The sequence below is a fragment of the Vicugna pacos genome, chromosome 2, assembly GCF_048564905.1.
Source record: "Vicugna pacos chromosome 2, VicPac4, whole genome shotgun sequence".
Lineage (NCBI taxonomy): Eukaryota > Metazoa > Chordata > Mammalia > Artiodactyla > Camelidae > Vicugna > Vicugna pacos.
Window position 1 is genome coordinate 14,402,396 of NC_132988.1, and position 24,624 is coordinate 14,427,019.

Here is a 24,624-nt window from a genome sequence, read left to right on the forward strand (position 1 = left end):
TGATTATTCTTCTTATAGACATTGTCTTTGAAAATTTGTGAATGATATTATAACTTCTCTGCTTTTCCTACTGTGTGACACAAATTATTGCACACACGCTTTAATAGCCATCAGATTCAACGTCACTGCTGTACAATATACTAGCATCTATTGTTATCTAATTTTGTAGTAATTTTATAATAGCAGCTTAACATCTCTTATAATTTTAATTGTTATCAAGAAGAATGACATCGTTTAATTTGACTCAAAATTCAGAAGGATGGATGCCCGACAAATTAATAATTTACCACCTTTGCATAATACCAAAGCATAGAGTATTAGAAGGATTGATGGCAGAAAAGGTTAACAAATTTTAGCAGCTTTCATTAGCTGTACACCGTCATATGTTTGTGGTGCTGACTGAAATAGGCTTTGTAGGAGCTCTCGGGCTAGGGAACTAATTACTTGTGCCGATTGCCGCACTGATGAATAGACCCTCATTGTATCATTCCCCTGAAGACGACGAGCAGCCTGTGATTCACGACTGCATCCTGGCTGATATTTGATAATAATTTTAACAGATAAATGTAGGTAGGCAGAATGATGAAGTGCCTTTCCAAGCTCCATGACTATCAAAGCCATACACATAGCCAGCTGTGTGCTGCTTTCCCTCTCTCACCTAAGGAGAATTTTATTTTATTGAGTTAAAAAACTATTTTCTTTTGTTTATGTGTATATTCTGTAGGTATTATGTATTTTTAAATGACATCATAATATTAGTTTTCATTTAAAATGGAAACAACAAAGAATAAAAGAGCTTTCTATTTTTTTTCTCTTTGAGGGCTGCAGTTCTTACACTTTTTTGTATTCCATTTAGATTACTTTGTATTTTCTCCTCATTATGCATGATCAAAATCAACAAAAGAAATCTTTGATGTTCTCTTGTCTCCCTGGCATTCTCAGAAAAGAGTGTAGGATCTCTGTTTTTAAAAAAATATTTTCTTTAGGTAATTCACTGTTTGTTATCTATGCTTTTATTAATCTGAGATAATTTTTAATCAGTGGAGTACTTATTTACGAATCTATTTTGAATCTTTAAACGTAGCATCTTTAAAGCATCAAAATATGGATAACTTTTATGTGGATATTTTGGGGCTGTCAGTTGGTCAAGACTACTAATTTGTCAAAGCTGACAGGTACAATTTTATTAGCTCATGAAATACAAGTGAGATTTTATTTTGCATTAGTCATTTTTTGCAGAAGTTTTGATTATGAATTTTTAAATTTCTTTATTGAAACTTACAGATTTTCATGCTGTGTGTCTTTAGTGAATAAATGTATCCTGCATAGATTTTTTTTTCCACTTTCACTGGAAAAACTTCAGATTAGTATTTTCCTTATAAAATATTTTCCAGCATGCTAGATCATGATTAGTTAATAGGAGAGGAAGCTGACATTTATATATTGCCATGTAAAAGATCTACAGAATTGGGAAAAATATAGTAGAACTTCAATTGAGTGAACCCTTAAAAAATACATTTCCAAAAGTATGCTTTTGATATAGCAATTATTGCACATCATATAGCATGTAGTTTTTAATTAAATATAAAAACAGACTACATAAAACAGAAATCCAATCTGATTTGCTTGAAAATAGATTGCTATTTCACTCTATAGGAATGGTTTATTTAAAAACAGTAAATGGAAAAGAAATGCATTTTCTTGTGTTGTTCTAAGCCTCAGGGGCTAAATGTAATGAATATTTTAAGAGATTATTTTAATTAAATTCCTGCACATCTAAACAGAGTAATATTTTATTATCACATACATAACCATGTAACTGAGATATTCATTAAAGTTAACACTTTCTGGACCAAGAATTCATGGTATGATTTACTGACCTTGTGCAAAAAGGCACAAATTAGGAAGAAAAATGAAGGGGGACAGACTTTGATTAATATAGGTAATGCTATACCATATTTATAATAGCCTTTTCCCTATTCTGGTTTATAAATGCAGCCACAGAGAAAGGTGCCCTGCTGAGGCTGAAATGAGGCTGAAATCAGAGCACATGCCACTAGAGTGTGGGGAAACTGATCACACTGTCAGCAATTCATTTCAAAATGATGTATTTAGTGCTCATTTCACCTTCCAAGAAAAAGGAAAAGGAGTTCCTTAGGCTGGAAGGTGATATTGTTATTTTCAAGGACATACCTAAGTTAAAGATTGCAGAAAGGGGAGTGTGAGGTGGAGGGAGAATTAAGAGGAAAGGGAGGAAAAAAAAGGCAGAGCAAACAAGGAGAGCTTTATGCAGAAATTCAGTGCTACCACGCTGTTTGATAATTGCTAACATATGTGGCTTCTCTGTTTCATTGTAGTCGTCCTCGTGAGTTCTGGCGCCTCGACTACTGGGAAGATGACTTGCGGCGCCGGCGACGATTTGTGCGTAACCCTCTTGGATCGACACATCCTGAAGCGACACTAAAAACAGCCGTGGAACATGGTCAGTGTATAAACCACTCCTTGCTCATAGCAGCAGGTACAGTACTTGGTAATGAAGAGCATAACTTCATTATTACAAGGTACTGTAAAAATGGTCCAATACCACATTTCACAGTTACTCACCCCAGAAAGAGAAGTTAAATTTTTTTGTAGTTAGTATAGGCTGTTATTGAATTACGGTGTCAGGTGTGTTTATTTATTATGTTACACATGCAAAACACTTAACATAGACCCTTTGTTTCAGAGTAGGAGAATAAAATATTTCTCCTTTTAAACGACACATTCAGCTTTGAGTAAATTAATACAGGATGTCTGTCTTAAATCCATGAATATCAGAAAGACAGCATTTACAATCCAAATATGTTTGTAGGTTCTGTTGTGTGTATATGGGTTTCCCTCAACCATGGTATTTTAGTATGAGAGTATAAAGTGGGAGAGATGGTAATAAATGTCCAAGTGCCCAGATACTTTCTGAGCCTTGATTTGTAGATGGTTTTGATAGATGGCTCCTGGAAAAAAGAGAAGAGACATTATTTTCATATGTTCTGTTCTGCATCATCTTGTTATGAGAGCTTAACAAAACATTTTTCCTTCTTTGATATAATGCATATCACCATGATTCAGTTTAGGTAGAAGCCTGATGAGCAAATTGGAAAAACTGAAGAAGTCCTTTGGACTTGATAATAATACTCCCTTTGATCATAGGGTTTCACTTTATATTTTGTAGTTTTTGAAAGCCAATTAAGATACATTGATTAAGGGGGAAAATGTACCCTCCCCACGTAAATTTTTTGGGGGTTTTGTAAAATATAAATTGGTTATTTTTTGTAAGGTAGAAATGGTTTTAATTTACCCTTTTCAGGGTATTAGTTTAACCTACAGTAGCTTATGGTTAAAGGATAGGATGCAGTATACAAAGTAAATGTTAAATTACATTCAATAAGGATATCAAGAATTTAGATGAAAAGTCTGTGATCTTAGGTTTGGCCTCAGTCAGGCAGCTTAACCTCTTGCACTCGGCCCTAAAGAGCCATTTCTGGAAGAAAATGTCCACAATATGTCATCAGATATAACACCAAATGTGACATCAGTCCTTTAAAATAAATGATCATACAGAGAATAGTCAATAACAAAGTAATCTAAAAGCAGTAATACTTGCAGGGCCCTACATTTTCAGCTACAGGAGGTGGAGAAGGAGGAATAAGATGCAGAATTAATTAGGCCACTTTTGCTTTTAAGGTTCATGTACTTTTCACGTGGTACTGAAGATTCCAGAGTTATATGTACATATATTTTTTCCTTTTCCTTCCTGTTGTTTTTGTGCTTTTGGTTAGTGACCCTTACATTGAAAATAATCAGCCTTTTTGCAATTTTATTCTTTCAGAAAAGTCAAACAGATGCTACCGTGTATGTGCACTTAAAATTTCATAAGTATCTTTCTGTCTTCTTACCTGTCATTTAACATTGAGTTGTGAGTTCTGACATCTATGAATGACAATAAAAACATTTTTATGAAAGATTTTCCTTTTTTATCTGGAGAGGGGGACCTATTTTCTAAAATTGCACGTAAACTGTTAACCCTTTATCCTGAAAGAAATAGCAGTAACTGAATTTAAAATTTGTGGTATAGATTTAATGAAAATCATTTTTATTAAAAATATTACATTTAGCCACTTTGGGGAATTATAGGATGTTTCATAATGAATTTTAATTTTATTATTGTTGAATTTTATCTTTTAAAATAACATTATCATTTAACTTTTTAATATGGAGAGTCTGATTTTTGAAGACGATATTAGCAATGCTTACTGTCATTTAAGACTTTAAATCCTGTCTAGAAGCAGATTTCACTCTACTCAAAATAGTAATTGAAAATTTAATGTAATATTAATATTGTCTATGCTCTATTGTACATTCTCAGTTGAGGGAGAGAAGAAAAGTTAAGCATTTTATGTAATTCCCTTCTATTTGGTAATATTTTATATTAGTTTTATAATGAATAATATTTAAAGCACTGAAACATTAATAATATAAATTTAATTCTAAAATATATATTTTTTAAAAGTAACCAAATGTGTAATAGATGCTTTCAGTTAAGGAGATGTGTTATCTTTAATATAACATTTTTTGAAAAAATAGAAAAGCTCTAATTATGCTTTATATCTATATTTTTTATTTTAAATAACAAGGAACTATTAGTCAGTTTTGGAACTCAGCACATAAATTATAGTATGGTATTATTTAGTGTCAGCGTTAATTTATGCTAATACTTTAGTTAAGCAAAGAGCTTAATTTTTTAATGTTTTATGAATTAGAATATATTGTAGTTTGACATTCAATTTTAATTTTGTGTTAATTATGAAATGCTTTTTTTTATTCTAACTTAGTGACATTAAGGGAGCTAATAAAAATATATTAAGAGTCGAGTATGCAAAATGAAACAGTTAATATCAAAAAGCAGTTGAAATCATAGAATTTATCATGGATGAATACTTTGCTTCAATGCTGAATTTGAATAATTAAAGTAGATATAGTAAACTGAGGATAGTATGTCAGTTTATACTATTTTATGACTTCCCACTTTAATTTATAGTTGATTTAACTAAGGAGACAGGACATTTTGAAAATGCAGAATCTCAAAACATCATGAACTATATTACCATTATCAAAGGAACACATCTAAATAGAAATGCTTTTGAGGATTAGTTATGTATTTTAGTAGTAAGAGCCATCTTTTTTATAGATTGATTTGATTTGAAGGAAAGCCTCTGGTGTAAGGGTGGCAGAGTAAATACCTGAAGAGTGATGTTCTCTGTTCCGGCGATCAATACCAGCCCCATGACTCTACTTCTGGCTACCTTCTAGTTAAAAACAAATTTTTTAATTCTGACAATTTAATTGCCCTTCCCAAGTTCACATTAACTTGCTTGGGGAAAAGGGGTTTAGGTAATTTTTCAAAGAGAGACCCTCCAAAGTGGTTATTTATAAAAGTCACTTTGTAATAGGAGATTTCTTTAAGTTTGCAGAAACTGAGTCATATTTTAAAATTAACATTAAGACTTCCTCTTATGATTAAACATTCTTTATAGAAAGTGGCAGCAGCAAGCAGAGGTGAATATTTAATTCTTGAGGGCATTTTCTTCCATTTTACAGTTTTAAAATCTATTAGAAATCAGTTGTAATGATTCATACCCTCCTAGTGCACAGAGAACAGTTGGTCAGTTATTTATTATCGAAGCATTTTAGATCCAAAAAGAACCTAGGGCTAAAGTCTAGTATAGCTTTATTCTTTACAGATAAGGAAACTGAGGAAACAAAAGACCAACATAATTCTTGGTAGATACAGAACGAAAGCCCAGCAGGTTAACTGACTAGTCAGATTTTCTTACCATTGTGCTATGCTGTCTTCTAAAATTCATTATTAAATATAATGGGAATTTTATATTCACATTAAAGCCCCATAAAAAATGTTTTAAATGGTGGAAAGATTGGTTTTAATTCAAATACTAAAGCAGTTTAGCAGTAGAATCCTATTGAATTTAAGACATTTTTACTTTGTAGAGAATGTGCACGTTAATAGAAATGTATGAGGAGAATTTAACATAGTTTAAAAAGTACGTTGTAACCACATGGAATGATACAAGTAACTCATCTGATTTTCTAGGAATGAGAGACCATTGTAAAGATCCTAAATTATGCTGTTCTCTTGTATCTTCAGTAATGCCAGGTACTATTGCTTCCTTTTTAGTATCCACAAACAGTATGTTTCTACCTAAAACTTTTGAGAAACCCATGATCATTTGGAGGTGAACTTGTTCTCCTGATTATCCTTTGTAGTTTCACCAGTTTTTCTAGAGTAAATTTTCTTAACTTGAAACCGTTTGGAAATTTCATAAAGAGGAATGAATTTAGGATAATAGCTGTGTATAGGTATTCATTATGTGTCCTGTTCAGAATAAACAGTTACGGTGTGTCCTGCATGTCACACTTCAGTGGATACTCGTATATGTTGTAGGTACAGTTAATGTCACTTTGTTATCCCAGTAGCTATCTTTATTTTTTTATGTTAACAAAGTGGCTAACTCTTATGTGTAAACTTCTTTTACTCTAACGTGGACTATTAATGATTCTAGTTCATTGGTACAGTGGACTTTTAAGAAGAGATTTATATATCATAGATAGAACAATTTTCTGTATTCTTTTTCTGTTTTAATTTTACTTACCTAGTCTCTGTTGCATAGTTAACTCATGCGCAGAGCTACCTCTCAAGAGCTTGAACTTTACATTTTGAGGACCAGCTTTTCTCTGAGCCCTCTCATTACTCTTAGCTTCAATGAATCAAAGTTATATTTCAAAGAAAACATTTTTGACAGATTTCTCTAATTTTATGTAACAATTGCAGTTTAGTTATTTTGTTAAATCGATATTAAATCAGAACAAAATGTGAGATTAGATGAAGGCACTTTGTTATCAGTCACATGAAAAATTTAAACTGTTGTCATGTTTGGTAATGATTTTATTAACCAGAAAATATCTGAATCAAGCCTTAAAATTGCACGAAAAGTATATTTTAACTTCATCTAATTAAGCTGTTATACAAATGTTGAATATACTCACAGAAGGTATCAAAATAATTGATTCTTGTTTTAATGGTTGATTGAGTATAAGGCAAACGAAAGTTTAAAAATATACTTTTCCCAGCACATATAAACATGATAATTATCTTTTATTTTATGCTTGGGACAGTGTTGTTCTAATTTTGAAAAAAAAAAGTTCTTTAGCAGAAAGCTATTAGACCATTGAGAATTGAACACCAGCGCATGTGGTGTGTATTAGAGTACTGTTGGTAATTTTACTGCTGCTAACTTAAAATCCTCAAGGGGGAGTTAATTACAGGAAAACCATTCTAAATATCAGTAAGCTGCATATTTTCCATGACAAGAGGTTTTTCAGTTGAGGTTGAACAATTCCAGAATCTGAGCTTGTAAAAATAGGTAAATAAAGGAGTGTTTGTATGCATACAGTAGACCTATAGTACTTAAAATTATTTTTCATAAAATTTTACTTAATTCAAAAGTTACTGTGTTTTAATATGTTATCAGCATGATGAGAACATACTTAAAATTTTTAAATTTCAGTATTATATTTAGTGTTATTCAGTATTCAGTATTATATTTAGCCATTTGTTTGAATGTGAATTTATTTAATGAGCTACGTTAAACCATTGCATACTGTCACTGGCTACTTTTACTCATTTTTTTGGTAAATATTTACAGATTAAATGGTTTTTCCTTTTTTTTTTTTTCTTTCAAATAAGCTTGGTGTACTTCAGGACATGAATGGTAATAATCAGAGAAAGTAATGAGCAAGGTGTTGAATTTAGTTGTTTCTGATGTGTTTGGCATATGCTCATCAAATTTAGGCTTGGAAATGAGTATGTTTTTATTCTGTACTTACTTATTATGATTCTGACTTTAACCTTTTAAATGCATTATGAGAAACATAAGGATCAGTAAACTAATCAGGAAATTACATATACATTCATATTTGTATATTGGTTATTAACACTTTCTCTGGCAAAGTGGTTAGAAGCCCAGATTCTGGTGCCATATTGCCTGGATTTGGATCTTGACTCTACTTCTTACTGTGTTTCCTTGAGCAATTTATGTAACCTCTCTGAGCCTGTTACTCATGTGAAAAGGAGGATTTAATAGAAAGTATACGAGAATCAAATGAGTTAAATATGTAAAGTGCTCTGAACACTCCTTGGCACATGATAAGTGTCATTTACTGTTAGCATTGTTATTATTTCTGCTTTGAAGAAGGAATCATAAATCCAGGAAATTAGAATGTAACATACTGAGTTTTTGTAGTAAAATCTCACTGGCAACTGTTAATTTATTATAATTTACTTTATTTATAAGAAAATATAGAAGATGGTGATTTGTAATGTTTCTCAGTGACCAGTTTGTTTTTAGTAAAACTGATAGTAAATTGGAAAAGATCTTGTTTGGGCTAAGAGCAATGTTTATGATTTAAAGGTAAGGAAATATGAATACTTGAAATATAAATGATATAAAAACTTATACTGCTGTTTTCCTAAAAAAATAGTGGATTTTGGTGTATTTCTTTGTAGCTTTAAAAAAGCTATTTTAATTAGATACTTTATGTCCTTTTCAATTGTTTATTCAGCCTTTCATATGTGTACAGCAGCGTACAATGCTCTATGTGGGTATGAAGGAAAAAAAGATTTTATTTATCCGTAGAGGGTATTCAAAGCTAAATATGGAAAGCTTCTTCTCATGACTTCCTTATTTAAGAGAAAGCGCCTATGTTCTTTTAAGTAGTGCTGTAAGTATTGTATATAAATGATATACATGGTGAACTCAGAAAAAATATGGTAAAAGTAAACTTTTACCTCTAACATTATCCATACTCATACCTATTAAACTCAAAGCAGCTTTGATTTGTCAGGTTAACCAGGTAAGATACATGCAGTTTAACTATTTAGAATAAATTATATAGATAAACATTAGTCATGTTACTGCAAACTGAGTGCTTTATCCTTCCTGGGTTTGGGGCCTCATGCCTACGTGGATACTGCAGTGGAGCAAAAGGCCTGGCCATCTGATTTCTATATCAGTAGCTGCTGCCTGGGGATCAGGTGCTTTACCTCTGGGATTTCTCTATCTGGAAACCAGGATGTCAGGAGTGTGGTGAGGACTCTAAACTTTCCCTTCTGTGACACTGAGAGCTTTTAAAAATCACCATCCAGAGATTAGTATCTGCTTTTATGTATTTCTTAAGGAGAAAGCTGCTTAAAGCCACGGGAGTCCTCTTGGAGGGATATGGGGCTGTGAAGTCAGATTTTTTAGTTTCAGTGTTTACTCCCTTCAGCAGCCCCCCTCTCCCCTCTCTGGTTCCACGGATGGCTGAAGGTGCTCGGCAGAGCTGCTTCTCCCCTCCTTCGTTGCTTCCTTGCCTCTCTGGCAGCCTTGTCGCAGTGCCGGGAGTCTGGTGCCGCCGCTCTCCGCGGGCTGCTCCAGTTCCGGCAGCGCGAGGCTCTTTGCCCAGATACCTCTCATCCCGGGCTTTCTGTTATGTTTGCCCCCGGGGCGTCTTAGCCCTTTAGTTTAAACACATGGAGGAGGTAGCGTTTGAGCCTCCACTTAGTTTCCACACTGCCTTGCTCTTGGATATTTGTATAAGGGCTGGAGTTGGGGTGTGGGAGGGGTGAAATGTGGGCAAGGGCGACGGAAAGGAGAGAGGCAGGATGGAGTGAAGAGGAAGGGCATGCAGCTTCTAGGAGCTGCTAGGGCTTTATCAGTGTCAGATATGGCTTTGGAACCTGGCCTAAGTCTGCACTGGTTATGACTCTCTCTTAGCTCTCACCCTTCTTACTTATGGATTCTCCTCCACAGCCCCTCCCCAGCCATTTCAGAATGTTTGTCACGGTAATACCATTCGCAGGAATGAATCAGTCTTCCTTATTTTTCAGTGTTAAGTAGGTATTGTTTCCACAAATAGGTTCTGATTTTTTTTTCTACTAACACATTTCCAAAAAATGTGCTGCTTTTGAACCCTCTTCTGCCCTAACTGTAAGTAAATAAACGGTTCGGTGAGCAGTGCAAGGGTCAGATTTAATGGGATTAGGGTGCTTGCTCAGGGTAACATTAGACTAGATTTGGGGAATCCCGTTTGTCAGAAGGAGCATGTGGGCCATCCGATCACTTTCCCCGCCGTGGGTGACTCTGTGTAAAACGATTGACCATCTTTGGCCACCTCTCCTTACCTCAGTTCCCTGCCCCTCTGCCAGAGTGCTCTTCCCAGAGCTGATGGACAGCTTTGTTTCCTTTTCATTTCAGCTGCAGATGAAGATATCCTTGCTAAAGGAAAACAGTCCATCAAGAGTCAGGCTTTAGGAAATCAGAACTCAGAAAACGAGATCCTCCTGGAAGGTGACGACGATACTCTGTCATCCGTGGATGAAAAAGATTTAGAGAATCTCACCGGTAAATATAGCGGTTGTACCCATACTTCAGCTGGCTCTGGGCCAATAAGCATCTAATTACTTACGTTTTGGGCGGTGACTGCTAGGATTACCAACTTTACAGCCACAGTTACATTCAATGAAGATTGTTTTTGTTCTTCCAGACATTTTCCCCCAATGATCAATACTGTTTCCTCGTTATTTTTCAATTCTGTTCATTCTCTTTACCCTACTCATCTTTTTCTTTTATGAATAATCTTCACTGGAAAAGAAAACAGTTGAAAAGCAGCAACAAGAAAATTAGATTGCTTTACCCATCTAATGGGAGTTACCTAACCTCTACAAAATGAGAGCTATAAGTAAAATCTTGCCTATTGTTTTGTGAATACAGCTTGGAGGCTGATGAGCTATTTGCTTTGATATACAGGTCTTAGGGAACATGCTGCATATACATTTAACTCTCTCAAAAAATCCATTCCAGGAATGCTATTGCTTTTCAAGGATTCACATATTTTACCTGATGTAGGAATTTTGATTTGCACTCTGCAGATTTTCAGTTTTACTTCCCTTATGGGAAAAATTCTCTTGTTTAGCCTGAAATTTTAGTCATTCATTAAATGGCTTTTTTTTTTTTCTTTAATGCCTGGGACTCTGTCCCTCAACGAGGAAAGTCTGAAAGATTCTACAGTTTCTATAGGTGAAAATTATATAATCTTCAAGTTTGGTAACTTTAATTTAAAAAGCATGAGAGATCTTTTATTTAGTGACCTATCTGCATCCTGTGCTAACATGCAGTGAACAGTGATGAAAAATAGATGATGGTATCTTCTCTGATGATGACTGTAAATCTCCTGTAAAGTAAAATAAAACTAATTGGAGCATACTGCTAAGGGATTGGGGGTGGGAGTAGAGAGTGAGTGAGGCACTGCTGTTCTCTAGTCTTTTTCTTCACATCCATTTACCCCCTTCCTCCTCCTTTATTTTGCTTCTATTCTTGCTACTAGTAATACATTCATACAGTAATAGAGGTGAAAGGGGAGTTTAATTATATAATCTTGACAATGGCAATAGGATTAAGAAGTAATCCACACTAATAAAGTGGTGTGGGTTAGAAATGAAGTGGAAATTGTCAGGGGTCTTCTGTAGGACCTAGGCTGCCCTGGCTCCTGCAGCTGTCTGCTTACCCTGTAATTGAATGTCTGAGAATGATTGAAAAAATGTTATTTCTTCTCAGGATTACATGCTAATGTACGGAGGGCAAAGGAGACAGCAAAAGAACACATAGCTGCTTATTTCATCCATTTATAGGGATGAGCTTTGGGAAATCATGGCTGTTCTGCAGCTATCTGCTGCCCATCTGCAAACACAATGTATTTGTACATTGGGAATAGAGGGCAAAACCTGCTCTGATCTCCGCAGAGCATCCCTCCTATTGTCCTGCTGGCACACATTAAGATTGATGTGAGATTAAGGACCAACACCCTCCTAACAATCGATGAAAATGTCAATTCGTCTGAATTTTGAAACACTTATTCACCCATTGATTACCTGAATAGGTGTACCGTGTTTATAGGCACTATATTAATTCAGAACCATAAATGCCAATCTTCTCTTGCTGTTTTCTTCACCTATCGGATTTTTACAATGAGGAATTTACATGGGATTTCAAATTCTTCCTACATGTGTTCTACATAAATATATACATGTTTAATTATTATTTTTAGTCCTTACTTTAGGTTGGGCTCTAATATACTCTATGCTGTTCTATCTGTAGTGAATCTATTGTTTTCAGTAGCAGGCTGATTTGTCTCTTTGATAAGCCCTGTGGAGATTTGATTATTCCAATAAAAATTCATTCACTTGGAAACCCACCCTCCAGCTGTTTACTCCCAGAGTCCCTGAACTACACTGATATTAGATTTGGAAGCACTGCACAATATTTAACAGTGGAAAGGCAGGCTTAGAAAAGAAGTATTTTCACCACTCCTTCGTGGGGTAAAGTTGTTATGGAGGAGGTTTTGTGTCAACCTGGTACAAAATCTTTATCAGGGAATATGGTTTAACGTTGCTCACTTCACTAATAAGCTGGTGATCTTTTTGCAATCATGCCTCGGCCCACCTCTAAGCTAACCTCTGGCCTTGGCAGCCTATTGAGTCTTCCTTGCTTCTGGTTGTTGTTCCATGTTGTTTGATAGCCTGAGGCTTCTTTTCTGAATGGAATGTGGAAGGACTTACTTAGGCAGAGCCACCTTCTAACCAGGAGATTAGACCAAAGCTTTGCAGACTCCCTGTAAAACAATTGCATCCTAGTTTACTGTTACCATCATCCGCCCTGTTAGAGATCTCTTGGTATGAGAACCCTAACTTTGCATTTTCAGAGGGAGATTTTGCGTGTACAGAATTTGTAAGCGTAAAAAGACTTGGCAGGAAATTGGTGTTGGATGTGAGAATTTAAAAATGAAATGAAATTTTCTGCCTGAATCTATGTGATTTTTTTTTTAAATGTCGTTCCAACTTGTTCACCCTGTCCTTTCCTTTTGGCAGGCCCTGTTAGCCTGAGCACACCAGCTCAGCTTGTGGCCCCCTCTGTGGTGGTAAAGGGCACTCTTTCTGTCACCTCCTCCGAACTCTATTTCGACGTTGATGAAGAAGACTCTAACTTCAAGAAAATCGACCCCAAGGTGAGATGAGGAGTGGGTTTCATTTTTATGGAACTGTTTTTTCTTCTGATGGGATGGAGGGCTGCTGTTGGGTAGGGTTGGCATTACTAAAATCTGATAGACATAGTTTGAATTTCTTGATGAATTGCTTCTGCCTGTATGCAAGGCACCTATCTCTTTTAGCTTATGATTCCCTTACCAGCTAGTTAGATTATTGAAGTTCATTTAGATTCAAAAACAATTTCCGTTTAATTGCATTTATCATTAGCTCATTCAGAGGTGAGGGGAGAACCTCAGGGAATATTGTCTATAAATGTATTTTGCCTCAAAGGGTCCAGGATGAATTAAGCTACAAAATTCAGTGAGATTGAGAGTGGAATTATTTTGTTTAGCCTTTATATTTTCTGGATATAATACCAATATATCACCCTCTTGCTTTGTCCTCATAACTTACTACTCTGTTGTGCACGTACGCATGTCTTGTGTGCGCGAGATACCTCTGTTTCCCATTACGAATTTTACAAGGCACTGCATAATTTCCTTTTCTTAAATGAAAATGTAATTTCCCCTTTAAAATGTATTTCTGATTACCTTTCAGACCTTGGCAACTTTATTTTACTAAGAGACATTTGTAGCACAGCCATAAACCCAAAATTAGGTTTATTTCGTGAAAGTGAATGGTAGAATTTGTTCTGAGAAGAAACAGTCTCTTTTAAAATGAGCAAAATAAGCAACCTGTAGAAAGAGAAGAGGTTTTTAAGAAGGAAATAGTTAATTTTACAGGTTGTTGGCTAGTGTGTGTGTGTGTATGTCAACATACACATATGTATTTTGAGTTTATTGGTAGGAGATTCTTTCATTTTGTAATCATGTGAATTATTAAGTTTTAGTGACTTAGAAGTATTCTAAAGTCGTTCTTAATGAAAATGTTATAATTTTATGAAAACCTTTATAAACAAATCATCTCTTGTCTTATGCGTGTTTCCAGCACTTGGTTTCAGCGTGGCTGCTTTTATTAAGATGGGACTTGGTAGACTCTAGGAAAGGAAGTCTGTGATGGAACTGATTGTTTTGAGCTGGAGACTGCAACTAATCCAATGTAGAGAAAAGTTTAATCCTGAAATTACATCAACTAAAATTTTTTTTTACTCTCTTGCATGGCTTAAATGTCTGAAAATGCATTTTAGTTTTTTTAGGAAAGAAAGGTAACCAAAATTACTTAAACACTCTAATTGATGGTAGTTTTGTGAGTTTGAAAGGCTGAAATTTAATTCAGAATATTCTATTATGATTTTGGACATACATGGCTTAAAATCTAAAGTATGATTTAACTTTAAAGTGTCTAATGAATTGTCCTTGTTATTAAAAAAAAATCTACCAGTCTTTGCAGTTAGGCTGTTTGAAGTTACTGACTTTTCTCTAGAGGAAGTTAGAACTTTTTTATTTCTGTCTTGTCTTATTCTGTGCAGCATCATTAAATTAATTTTTTTCCCTGTTGCTTGTGCAATACAGGATCTTTGAGCCTAATCACAGAAATTGCCTATACCTCTGCAACGTTCCTAATACTACAGAAATCAAAACTGTTGCTAATTTATATTCTTAAAATTTTTTCAGCCAATTATTATTAGAAGAACTTTTGACTTTGTATAGGCGTTGGTATTTTAAGGTATTTTGTAAATGAGGACACTTATGTTGCTGGAATGTTTTTCTCTTCTTGTGTGTAAGCTGCATTAAATTAAATAAGGATGGAAAAAAGATACTGAATTTGGAGAATTTTTACTTCTTTTTTTCAAGACTTAAAAAGGATAAGTCTTTTTTCCTAGGCTAGTTGGAGAGAGATATATGTCTAATGCATTAAATACTTCTGTGAGTGAAAAAAATGGTCATTTTAAGATGTCATTTTTATCTTTTAAACTAACCATTGTGCCCTTAAAATCAGTAAGCACCTACTACTTGACTTGAAAAGTGTTCTTAAAAAGTAGAACATTTTCTCAAGAGAGTAAATTCATTTGTATTCAATTTAAAAATTATCATATTTGTCTGAACCACTTAGTATTACAGTAAGTGTATTCTGCATCTACAGGAAGAGAGACATGAAAAAGATACAGGTTGAAAGAGTAGAGATAGATGATTTCAGAACGGATAAGATCAATGTTTATATTTCTAACACAGAACTGTTTTTACTAGGGAATTTTTACCTGAGAATCTTACAACTGAATCCTGTTTTATTAAATGAACTGGGCACCAGAGCTCTAAGTAGCTTCCTAGTTTTTCATCCATCTCTGCTTTCCTGCTCACCCCTCCATACACTCCTTCCCCAACTCAAACTTCTGCCTCTGATCTTTAAAATTGCTTTTTAGAACATTCTTCTCTGTATCTCTCATTCATGGATTTTTCTTAGTAAGTTAATTAAAAAATGGGTTGATTTAAAGAATAAATTTTGAATATTAAAGGGTAACATCTGACATGTATTCTCTTCCTGTGCCTCATTATTAGCATATATAATGGACTATGTAGTTACCTCCAGCATAAAGAAGATGAACCAGTTCCTTTGGGATGCTTTCGGTTCTACTAATTATTTTATTTGCTAATCAGTTATTTCCTTGTATCAGATAGAAACCTTTGTTAAAGTTGGACCATGCTATGAATATATCCGACTGTTTCCTTAGACAAGCAGAAAGAGGGGGACTATACTTTTCATATATGTAATTTTTCTTTGGTCATTAAAATGGTATCAAAACCTTTTTTATTTAAATTGCCTATAAGCAACTTCAGAATAATTCTGAATAATTCTGGGACTTTGACAAAAAAGATCATAGATACAGCATTTATAACTAAGCCATTTAGAAACTTGAAGTAATTTATAAATCTGGATTGTTCATATCACCGTTTGCTGGGGAAAGGAATATTGCTGTAACCATTTTACTCTTACTGTGGTTGATTTAATTATTAAGTGTTTATTTTTTAAAGCTTGAGGAGGACAAATGATTGAAGGAAAAATATCAACTGATTGTGTTAACTGTTCAGAGATCCATAAATATTTCCTTTATAATTCAGACTTGGAGTGGATTTTTAAACATTACGGCATAAGAAAGCAACCTCTTAATTTTTCACGTGAAAAAAATTTCTATTTTAAAAATTAGTATCATAATATGGTCTTCCGTACAAAATCTGTTCTTTTTTCAAGTCTGAAATAAGATACTACTTTTAATCTTAAAATCTACAGAACAATCATATAATTGGGTAAAAATATGTTCTCTTTTCTAAAGATTTTGGTGGAAATTTGTATGGTTAAATCTACAAAATGTGCTGCATTTGTAAATTTTGCAAACTAGAGTTAAAATAGATGCTTCTTGCATTTAGTTCCTCAGGTTCACATCCTAATATTGTAAATTACAAATTACGATCTTACCTGCCTTCATTTAAGAACAGTCCACAAACAGTCAATTACAATGTAAAGTAATATTTTTATTACTGTTTTCAACAAGACTGCTTCGGGTGAGGGTAGAGGTGCGAGAGAGGGAGGGGCACATCTGACATTGGCACTGAGATACATTTAACATCCGCAAAACTTTGTTTAAAAGAGAAATTTTACATATAATTAAATACTTTTTTTTCACTTGGTGACAACATTCAGGCAACCCAAAACAAAACGAAGGCTGAGAGAGAAAAAGAGAAAGAAAAGAAAGAGCGAGAGAGAGAGAGAGAGAGAGAGAGAGAGAGAGAGAGAGAAAGAAAAAGAGAAAAAGAAGTGAGGAAGCGAAGGAAAAGGGAGAAACTACTATACATTGATTTGAAAATGTACCTTGGGTTTCATTTTGTGGTGACAAAGCCCGATTGCTTCTTTTGTGTGACCTTTTAAATTCACATTGTTTGGAAGAAAACGATCACTTTTGTGCAAGAATGTGATTTTGTTTGGTCGGTTGATTTGCTCTCCTTTTGTTTGCTTGTTTACGAAGGTCTTCTGCCTGGTTCCCGTTTCTTTTAGGTGGCTTCCATAAAAGTTTGTGTCTGGAGTTTCCGCTATTTGTCGCCGAGTTGTGTGTGTGTTGTGTTTGAGAGCATTCCCGTCTGTGTCGCTTTTCAAGCAGTCCCCAGCACCCTATAGTTTGTCCAGGCTTTTGGGATTGGTGAGAATTTCCCTGGCCAACCTCCAGGTCTGCTTGGCAGCGCTCTCCAGGGCCGAATGGGGCTTGCCCTGAAAAAGGTCGAGGTTGGGCAGAAAGTAGTGAGGGCAGCGGCGGCACTGCAGGCAGGAGATGAGCTGCAGCAGGATGCCGTTGAGCCGATCGCCGAGGCACGCCTCGTCCCAGTCCGTTTCCCGCGGGTGCTTCTCGCACTCGTACAGCAGCAGCGTCTTCATGTGGTAGTTGTTGAGCGGCTGGCCGGGCAGCTCCAGGTGGCGATCCCGCAGCGTCTTCAGCACGGAGAGGCACTTGTTTCGGCAGCCGCCCATTAGCAGGCGGTTCTCAGCCTCCCCGAACTGTAGCACCCAGGCATCGCTCTCCGCGGAGCTCTGCTTGCCGGTCAGCGAGTAGCATTCCTTAGAGAGCAAGTTGAACCCTTCGGCCTTGACCTCCGCCACCCGATTGGGGCCGGGCCAGGGGATGTGGGGCATAGGCCACTGTGCCGCACTGCGAGGCCAGATACCGGTGCACTTGAACGCGGGAGTGATTTGCACCACATAGCGCTCCCTGATGCGCAGCTTGACCTCGCTGGTATCTGCGATCATCTTGACCACATCCCGATAGCTGCACTTGTCCACCGCCTGAGCCACCAGCGTCTGGAAACGCGAGCGGATCTTGCGCGCCGAGAGGTAGCCGGACGCTGTGATGAACTCGACCCAGAGAGACATGCTCCGCTTCCGCCCATCGCTCAGTTTGAGCACCGCGCAGCCGGGCAGCGAGCCGTCGTCCACGAAGTTGAAGACGCCCATCTGGTTTAGGTAGAGCACCACCTCGAATTCTGTGGGCGAGATGACCTCCAGCCCCTCATAGCGGGCATCGATCTCGCTCAGGGAGCTGATGAAGCGAGGCTCCTGCACCTCCACTTCCTTTAGCACGTCCGAGACCACCTTACAGACCTCTCGGATGGTCTTGGCGATGGCCGCCTTGCGCGCTTGGCAGCGCTCAGTGTAGTATTTATTGAGCTGGTAGACCAGCTTGGCCTGAGCGGCGATCATGTTGGGGCACAGGTCCGGGCTGTACACCGGCGTCTCGCAATACGTTGAGGGATCCAAGGCTCACGCGCTGGTGGTGGCCCTGCGGCTTGCGAAAGAGGCGCTGCGTTCCCCTAAGCCCCACTTTCACTCTTGTTTTCCACCTGGGCTGACCGGCTGACGTTTCAGCCGTCCAGCTCTTTCTCTCCCCTCTTTTGAAAGCTTTTTTTCTTCTCCAGAAAAAAACAAACAAACCCAAAAAACAGAAAAGATGATCTTTGAAAGAGAAAAGTACCTGCTGGGACTATTTTGCTTTCTCTTGATGGGTGAAATCAAGACGTGCCTGCGGAAAAGATGAAGGGGAGGGGGGGAAAGACAGGGTGAGAGAGAAAAATTCAGGTTACCAAGAGGTTAGGCTTAGACGACTGCAGCGGAGATGGCCCAGAAATCTGGAATTGAGGTCTTTTACGTGCCAAAGTAAATTTAAAAATAAAAGCGAAACATTCAGTGTTTCATTCTTAAACTTCTCTCCCAGACTGGTAGCACGTCTTCATTCGGCTTAGGTGAGTGCTTTTCTCCTCACCCTCCCCCAGATGAAAGGTGAAGGGTGTAATTAATGTCCCGAGAGCAGCGAAGTGCAACTCCGGCCGTGGCACACTCAGGTTTGCAGACGCCCGCCCGGCACTCTCAGCGTGTGGGTCTGGTCTCTTCTCAGGGGGTCCTCTTGTAGCGGTTTTCCTCTTTTCCTACTGGAGGCGTTGTTTGGACTGGGTTTGTTTATTTGCAGTGGGTTCTTCTTGTCTTTCTCTAGGTGCAAACTGCTGGAAGTTGTTTGATACTCATTTCTGCTTCGTAATTTATAATTTTGGCCCTCACAAAATCTATTTTAGTGTGACGAAGTCGTTGCTTGCGTTGCATCTGGGGTTTGGTTATAAAGATTCAAGGGTTTTTCTTCTCCTCCCCCTTTAGGTTGCTTGTGCAGATTCCACTTTCTGAGTCGTCTCTCCCTCCTCCCCTCAGATGTCTCTCTCTCTTTCCCTCTTCTTAATCTCCCTCCCTCTCCCTCCCTCCTTCTCTCCCCTTCCCTTCCTCTCTCTCCCTCCCTCTCTACCTCTGTCTCCCTCCCCTTCTCTCCCCCCTCCCTCTCCTTCTCTCTCTCTCTCTCTCTCTCTCTCTCTCTCTCTCTCTGTTTCCTGGAGTTATTTAGTTTATGAATGGTCCTGGGCCATCATGAGGGGGGTGGAGCTTCGGTTCCTACAATCGCTATGCGAGCTGTCAGTGCTTTAGCCAATCCGAGAGAGAAGACAGGCATGCTTGGCAAACGGTAGCAGCCACCGCTGCACTTGATAAAGAAAGGGGGGTAAAGATTGAAGTAAGAAAATAGGAGGAGATAGTAGAAGTCAAATGCTCACACACATTTTACAGCCCCCTCTTTATCCTCCTCTCTTATCAGTTGCAAGGAAGAAAAAGAGTGTATATAGAAGGGACTACTTGGAGATGGCTGGAATGACTGGAGAGAGAGTAGCAGTGGTTCACCTTTTTTTTTTTTTCTATCAACATGGTGAGGAAGGTGCAAACTAACAAAATTACTTTTGCTTGAAGGCAAATGGAAGGAGGAAGGGGAATCTGGGAAAGGACCTAAATTTTTCTAAATTTTCTCCTCCAGCAGTATCTTCTTCCCTTTTCTTCCCCTCCCCTCCCATTGTTGACAAGAGCCAGATCAATTGCTGTATATGTACACTAGTTTGGGGGGGGGGGCACGGATGGACTAGATATGGGGTGAGGGTTTATAACCATAAATCTCTTTTCAGTAATTTCCATATGCTGTTGAAAAACGATTTAGGGCAAAATTTGCCCAAACACTTTATTTGATAATTACTTCATATTTAAGATTCAGATATATTTAATGTTATTTATTGTTATGAGGACTAACAAGTTATGAGAGAGAAAAATATGTTTATGTTGTGGAAAATGGTGCAGATTCATATATGGTAGAATTTTGTTGGATATACTTTTAAATTAAAATAAGCCACTAAAATTGATTTGAACTTAATGAAAATGAAGGGAAGTAAATGTGAACCTGAGTTAAAGTTTTCTTAAAATGTTAATACTGTAAATCTAATTTTGAATATTTTTAGGCAGTACAGAGTTTCACTTGTAAAATCATTTTATTTTGATAATTGACTCTTGCTTTTAAAAGACTTCACTGCTGCAAAAATCTATAACTGTCCTGTTATTGATTACACAGATGGCTTCACTCCTTCCCTTGGCATTTCAATGAAACTCATGCATGTGCTTTTAGTATATGTATTATCCTTTCAAGCTGTACCCATTGTAGCCTTTAGATACTTTTGGTTGAAAAACCTGTAACAGTTTTTCTGATTTGCTTAGAATTGAGGGTTTGTGTTTGAACTTCAGGTAGATGGATTCTGAGTCTTTTTAAGACAAATCAAGTAGATGGGAATATTTTTCGTCAGATTTTACACGTGTTATTATAGTCTCCGATAATGCAATAACACTAAAAATCTATGAAGCCGATCGTGTGAAGACTTCATTTTGCAAAACCCGGTATGCGGCTTTTGCAAAACCAAAACCCCCTGGGAGGGCTTGACTTGTGGACCAGGTGAACATGAATTCAACTGCGTAGGGAAAGTTTATTTCATCGTGTACTTGATGTCAGACACTTGGATCTCTTGGTTCTTTCTTACATGTCTGGTGCGGACCACTGGTATCTTGTCACCCCTTCACTCTCGGTGCCCTAAGTCTCTTTCTGAAGAAATTTGCCCCCCCCCTTTTTAATCAAGTCGGATCTTTTGCCAGGGGTCTGTCTTTAGTGGCCAGGAGTTGGGAAGAACAGTTGGCAGTCAGTGTCCGCGAAACTCTGGGACGCGACCTTCAGTCGACTTCTCGGGAGTGGCGGAGACTTGGGGCGGCTGTGGGCTCCAGTGGGCTCCAGCCTTCTTGGGGTGTGCGGCTGGCTTCGGGACCTGGGCTGCAGGAGGGTGGAGCGGGGCCCGGCTCCTGCAGGCTTCGCGCGCGTGGGACGCCCAGACTCTGTCCGCCATCCTGCCATTGGCCGCGAGATCAGGCCGGCGCTCCGGGCAGGAGGGGCACTTGGCGGCAGGGAGTTTCGTGAACCGCCGGTAGAGGATTCGGGGAGGCTTCTTCCGAGGGCAGTCATTGGGCGGAGACTTGTGGCGGGGCTAGAGGGTGCGGAGCTTTCCCTCCCGGACCCTCAGGGTGGCCACCACTTCATCGCCCCTGGTCGGGGAGCGGCTGAGGCCTCGCGCGTGGAGCTGCCGGCCCGGGCTCCTGGCAGCGTTTACAGAAAGCCCCGGGGGTGACCACGGTGTCGTCCCTCCTCCGCGCCTGGGCCCGCGCGCTCTCTTCTCGGGTGGGGCGGCCCAAGCGGCGCGGATCTTCGCGCCACCACTCGCCCGACACCCCACTTCTCCTCTCCTCCCGGCTCTGTCAGGCACGACCAAGTTTCGTCCCACCCTTGTCCCCTCGTTTCTGCACTTTTACCTACTGAGGCTGAGGGATGATAAAACGTTACAAATGTTTTGATTTAAAAACAATTCATTACCAATTTACCCTGTCCAGGGTAGATGCTCTAGTAAATAATAAATCAGTTAAACAAAGGCGACTTTAATTTATTGCCATGGTACTAATTAGAAACATCATTTGAGCAATAAACTTAAACACTTCCAGCAAATAATGCTCCCTCTCGCCAGTTCTCTTCCTTCCCCCTCCCCCACCCCAACTCACTCTGGCTGCCTCTGCTCTAAGAGCTGCTTCAGCTGTGTGTTTGCGGATCCGCTCTTCCTCTGGTTGAATAATTGAAGGGGGAAACGGTATCCGAGGAGGCTGTAATTGAAGAGCCCCTGTCACCTCTGCTTTTATGTATGTTAGTATAGAAGTCCATCAGCAGCTCCTTGATGGTGTATTAAAACGAAGTGGCAGCCCCTTCTGCAGGAGATACCGTATTCTATTAAAGGAGACCAAGTGAGAGAAAGAAACTCTAGAGGCTAAAAGCCACTTCAAGTCTTCAGACCGATTGATCTGTATTCTCTTGTTATAATCCGTCTCATCATACTTGAGTTAATGAGGCAAAAGAGGGGGAGTGAAATCTGATGGTCCTTGACAAATTCATTAGGGAGGCTGCAGGACATTTTATTTGACTGTTAAACATCTTGTTTGTTTGGTTTAGGCAGTGCCAACATCAGCGTGCTTCTGCCCAGACCTATCATGTTGGGCTGGCTACAGACCTTCCTAAAAAGAGAAAGAGGACATTCAGGATGTGATTTGAGTGTTTTGCTTTGGATTTCGTGTAGTCCATAACCTTCAGATTTATCTAGGATTTACCTTCCTCATCATTACACTGGGAACATTTTATGAGACTGTAGATACTGAGGTGGGCATGTTTTTAATTACTATAAACTAAAAAAATGTATGTTTAAACTTTAGTCTGAAAAGTTCCCATTTCCTTAAAAAAATTGAGTCAAGTTATAGCAATTACTGTACCAGTGTTTGAAAATGTGAATGTTTAAGATACAGAAGAGTAGCCAGATTATACATTAGATCCTATTTTTACTTGATCATGGTTAAAGAAACTTTTAATTATTAATTGAATTTCCTCTTTCAGTGAAACACTTACAGCTACAGAAACTTGGAAATAAAAAGATTGACTATTTATACACATATAATCTTTTCAAAAGAAAATTTGTATATTTTAGTGATTCTTTTTTTTTAATTGAGTATAGTCAGTTACAATGTGTCAGTTTCTGATGTACAGCACAATGTCCCAGTCATGCATAGACATGTTACATATATTTGTTTTCAAAATTTGTGTATTTTAATTTGAGGGCCTTGTTATTTTTAAACTTAGAAGCAGAACCGGGTACTCTATGAATGGTGCTAAAATAAGGTGATGAGCTGACAAAATACTTAAAAAACAGAGAATATTTCTAATTGAAGAATAATGGACAATTAAGCTAGAATGCTAAATCTTTTAATATTTTATTCTAAGCTAATAAGAATACAGTACTTGATTATTCTCAGTTTATCCAATTGTGGTACTTTCTTGCATAGAGAATTCAGTCATATTTTCCTTCAGCAATTGACTTAAACAGCCTCAGCTTAAGTGCTTTGAGAAAGAACTCTGTCTTCCATTTATAGGCAAACAGTATGAGAGAAAAAAGAAAGCTAATGCTCTTTGCCTGTCATTTTTATACATTCCTGCACTGCTGATGAAGCTCGAACTGCTGCAGGGAATGTATGGATTTGAAAAGAAATGATTCAGTAGTTCATGTTGTGTTTCTCAGAAGCAAAACCAAACTAATGGCTGAAGTCAGTGCTTCTGTACATCTGACAGTTATAATCCTGTTTACATTTCCAGAGAATACAGAATCCTTAAACTGTTTTATTTTTTGCTGATCTTTACTTAGAAATGTGCTTACTGAGTTAAACTTCAGTGCAGCTTTTACTTTATCATATCACTGGGGCCTAAAAGATGTCCATTAATTTATTATCTGTAGAATAACATACAGTATTTCAATAATCTTTCCTAAAGAGTGTACAGATTTTCAGTTATGTGATTTTGTTTTCTGGGAAAACATTTAGAATTATTCAAAAATAATCAGATTATTGACATTAAAAAATCAACTCTCTGGATTTATACTTTTCGGAACACAAAGGACCACATTTTACCTGTATGTATTCTTATCCTCTAAAATCTAACTTTAAAACATCTATGCAGTTGCTAAGTGTTTGGCTCTTGTATAATTAATCATTCAATGTATTTAAAAAAATTCTTGATTTTTTTAAAAAGAAAATTCTTTTGGGAGGGTCAAAATGTAAAAGGGGAAATAAATAGCTATTAAATTCTCTGAATTTAAAAACTATTCCAGTAAAAACAGAAAGAAAAATAAATAACCCAGACACAGTTCATTAGTGTTGATGAAATTTCATTGAAGGAGTTATATTAAAATATCTGTAAGAAGCTTTAACAAAAGCAACTGTCAGAAAAATAGCATCCACATTGTACTAAAAGTCAAAATAAAACCACATTCTCCTTCATTCTCTGTCAAATGTTCTAATTTTCCAAAGCCCCTAAGTATCATATTGTTTCAAAACTATTGATAATCGAGAGAATAATTAGTACTTGAATTTTTTCTTTGAACAGTTCACTGTAGTGCCTATTAATTTTATATAGTCAATCATGCTATTAAGACAAGTTGTTGGGTTTTTTTTTTTTTAATTTCTTTCACAAAATAGCCTTATAAAAACCCTCGAAACCTTGTAATCTCTTTGATTGGTAACCCAAGGGTATTGTT

The 24,624-nt window shown here is 37.4% G+C and overlaps 2 protein-coding genes across 5 annotated transcripts in view; one reads left to right on the forward strand and one right to left on the reverse strand.

The window, feature by feature from the left end:
* Window positions 1-24,624, forward strand: part of LRBA (LPS responsive beige-like anchor protein) — a 623,871-nt gene that overhangs the window by 344,298 nt on the left and 254,949 nt on the right. For all 4 annotated transcript variants that reach the window (XM_072975847.1, XM_072975846.1, XM_072975849.1 and 1 more), the window contains 3 exons: window positions 2,358-2,482; window positions 10,347-10,493; window positions 13,016-13,152. In XM_072975847.1, the coding sequence (XP_072831948.1) occupies window positions 2,358-2,482; window positions 10,347-10,493; window positions 13,016-13,152 (409 nt within the window). The remainder of the gene's footprint in view (window positions 1-2,357; window positions 2,483-10,346; window positions 10,494-13,015; window positions 13,153-24,624) is intronic.
* Window positions 17,104-18,313, reverse strand: MAB21L2 (mab-21 like 2). The gene has a single exon (XM_072972412.1). The coding sequence runs from the start codon at window positions 18,311-18,313 to the stop codon at window positions 17,234-17,236; it is 1,080 nt and encodes a 359-aa protein (XP_072828513.1). The 3' UTR covers window positions 17,104-17,233.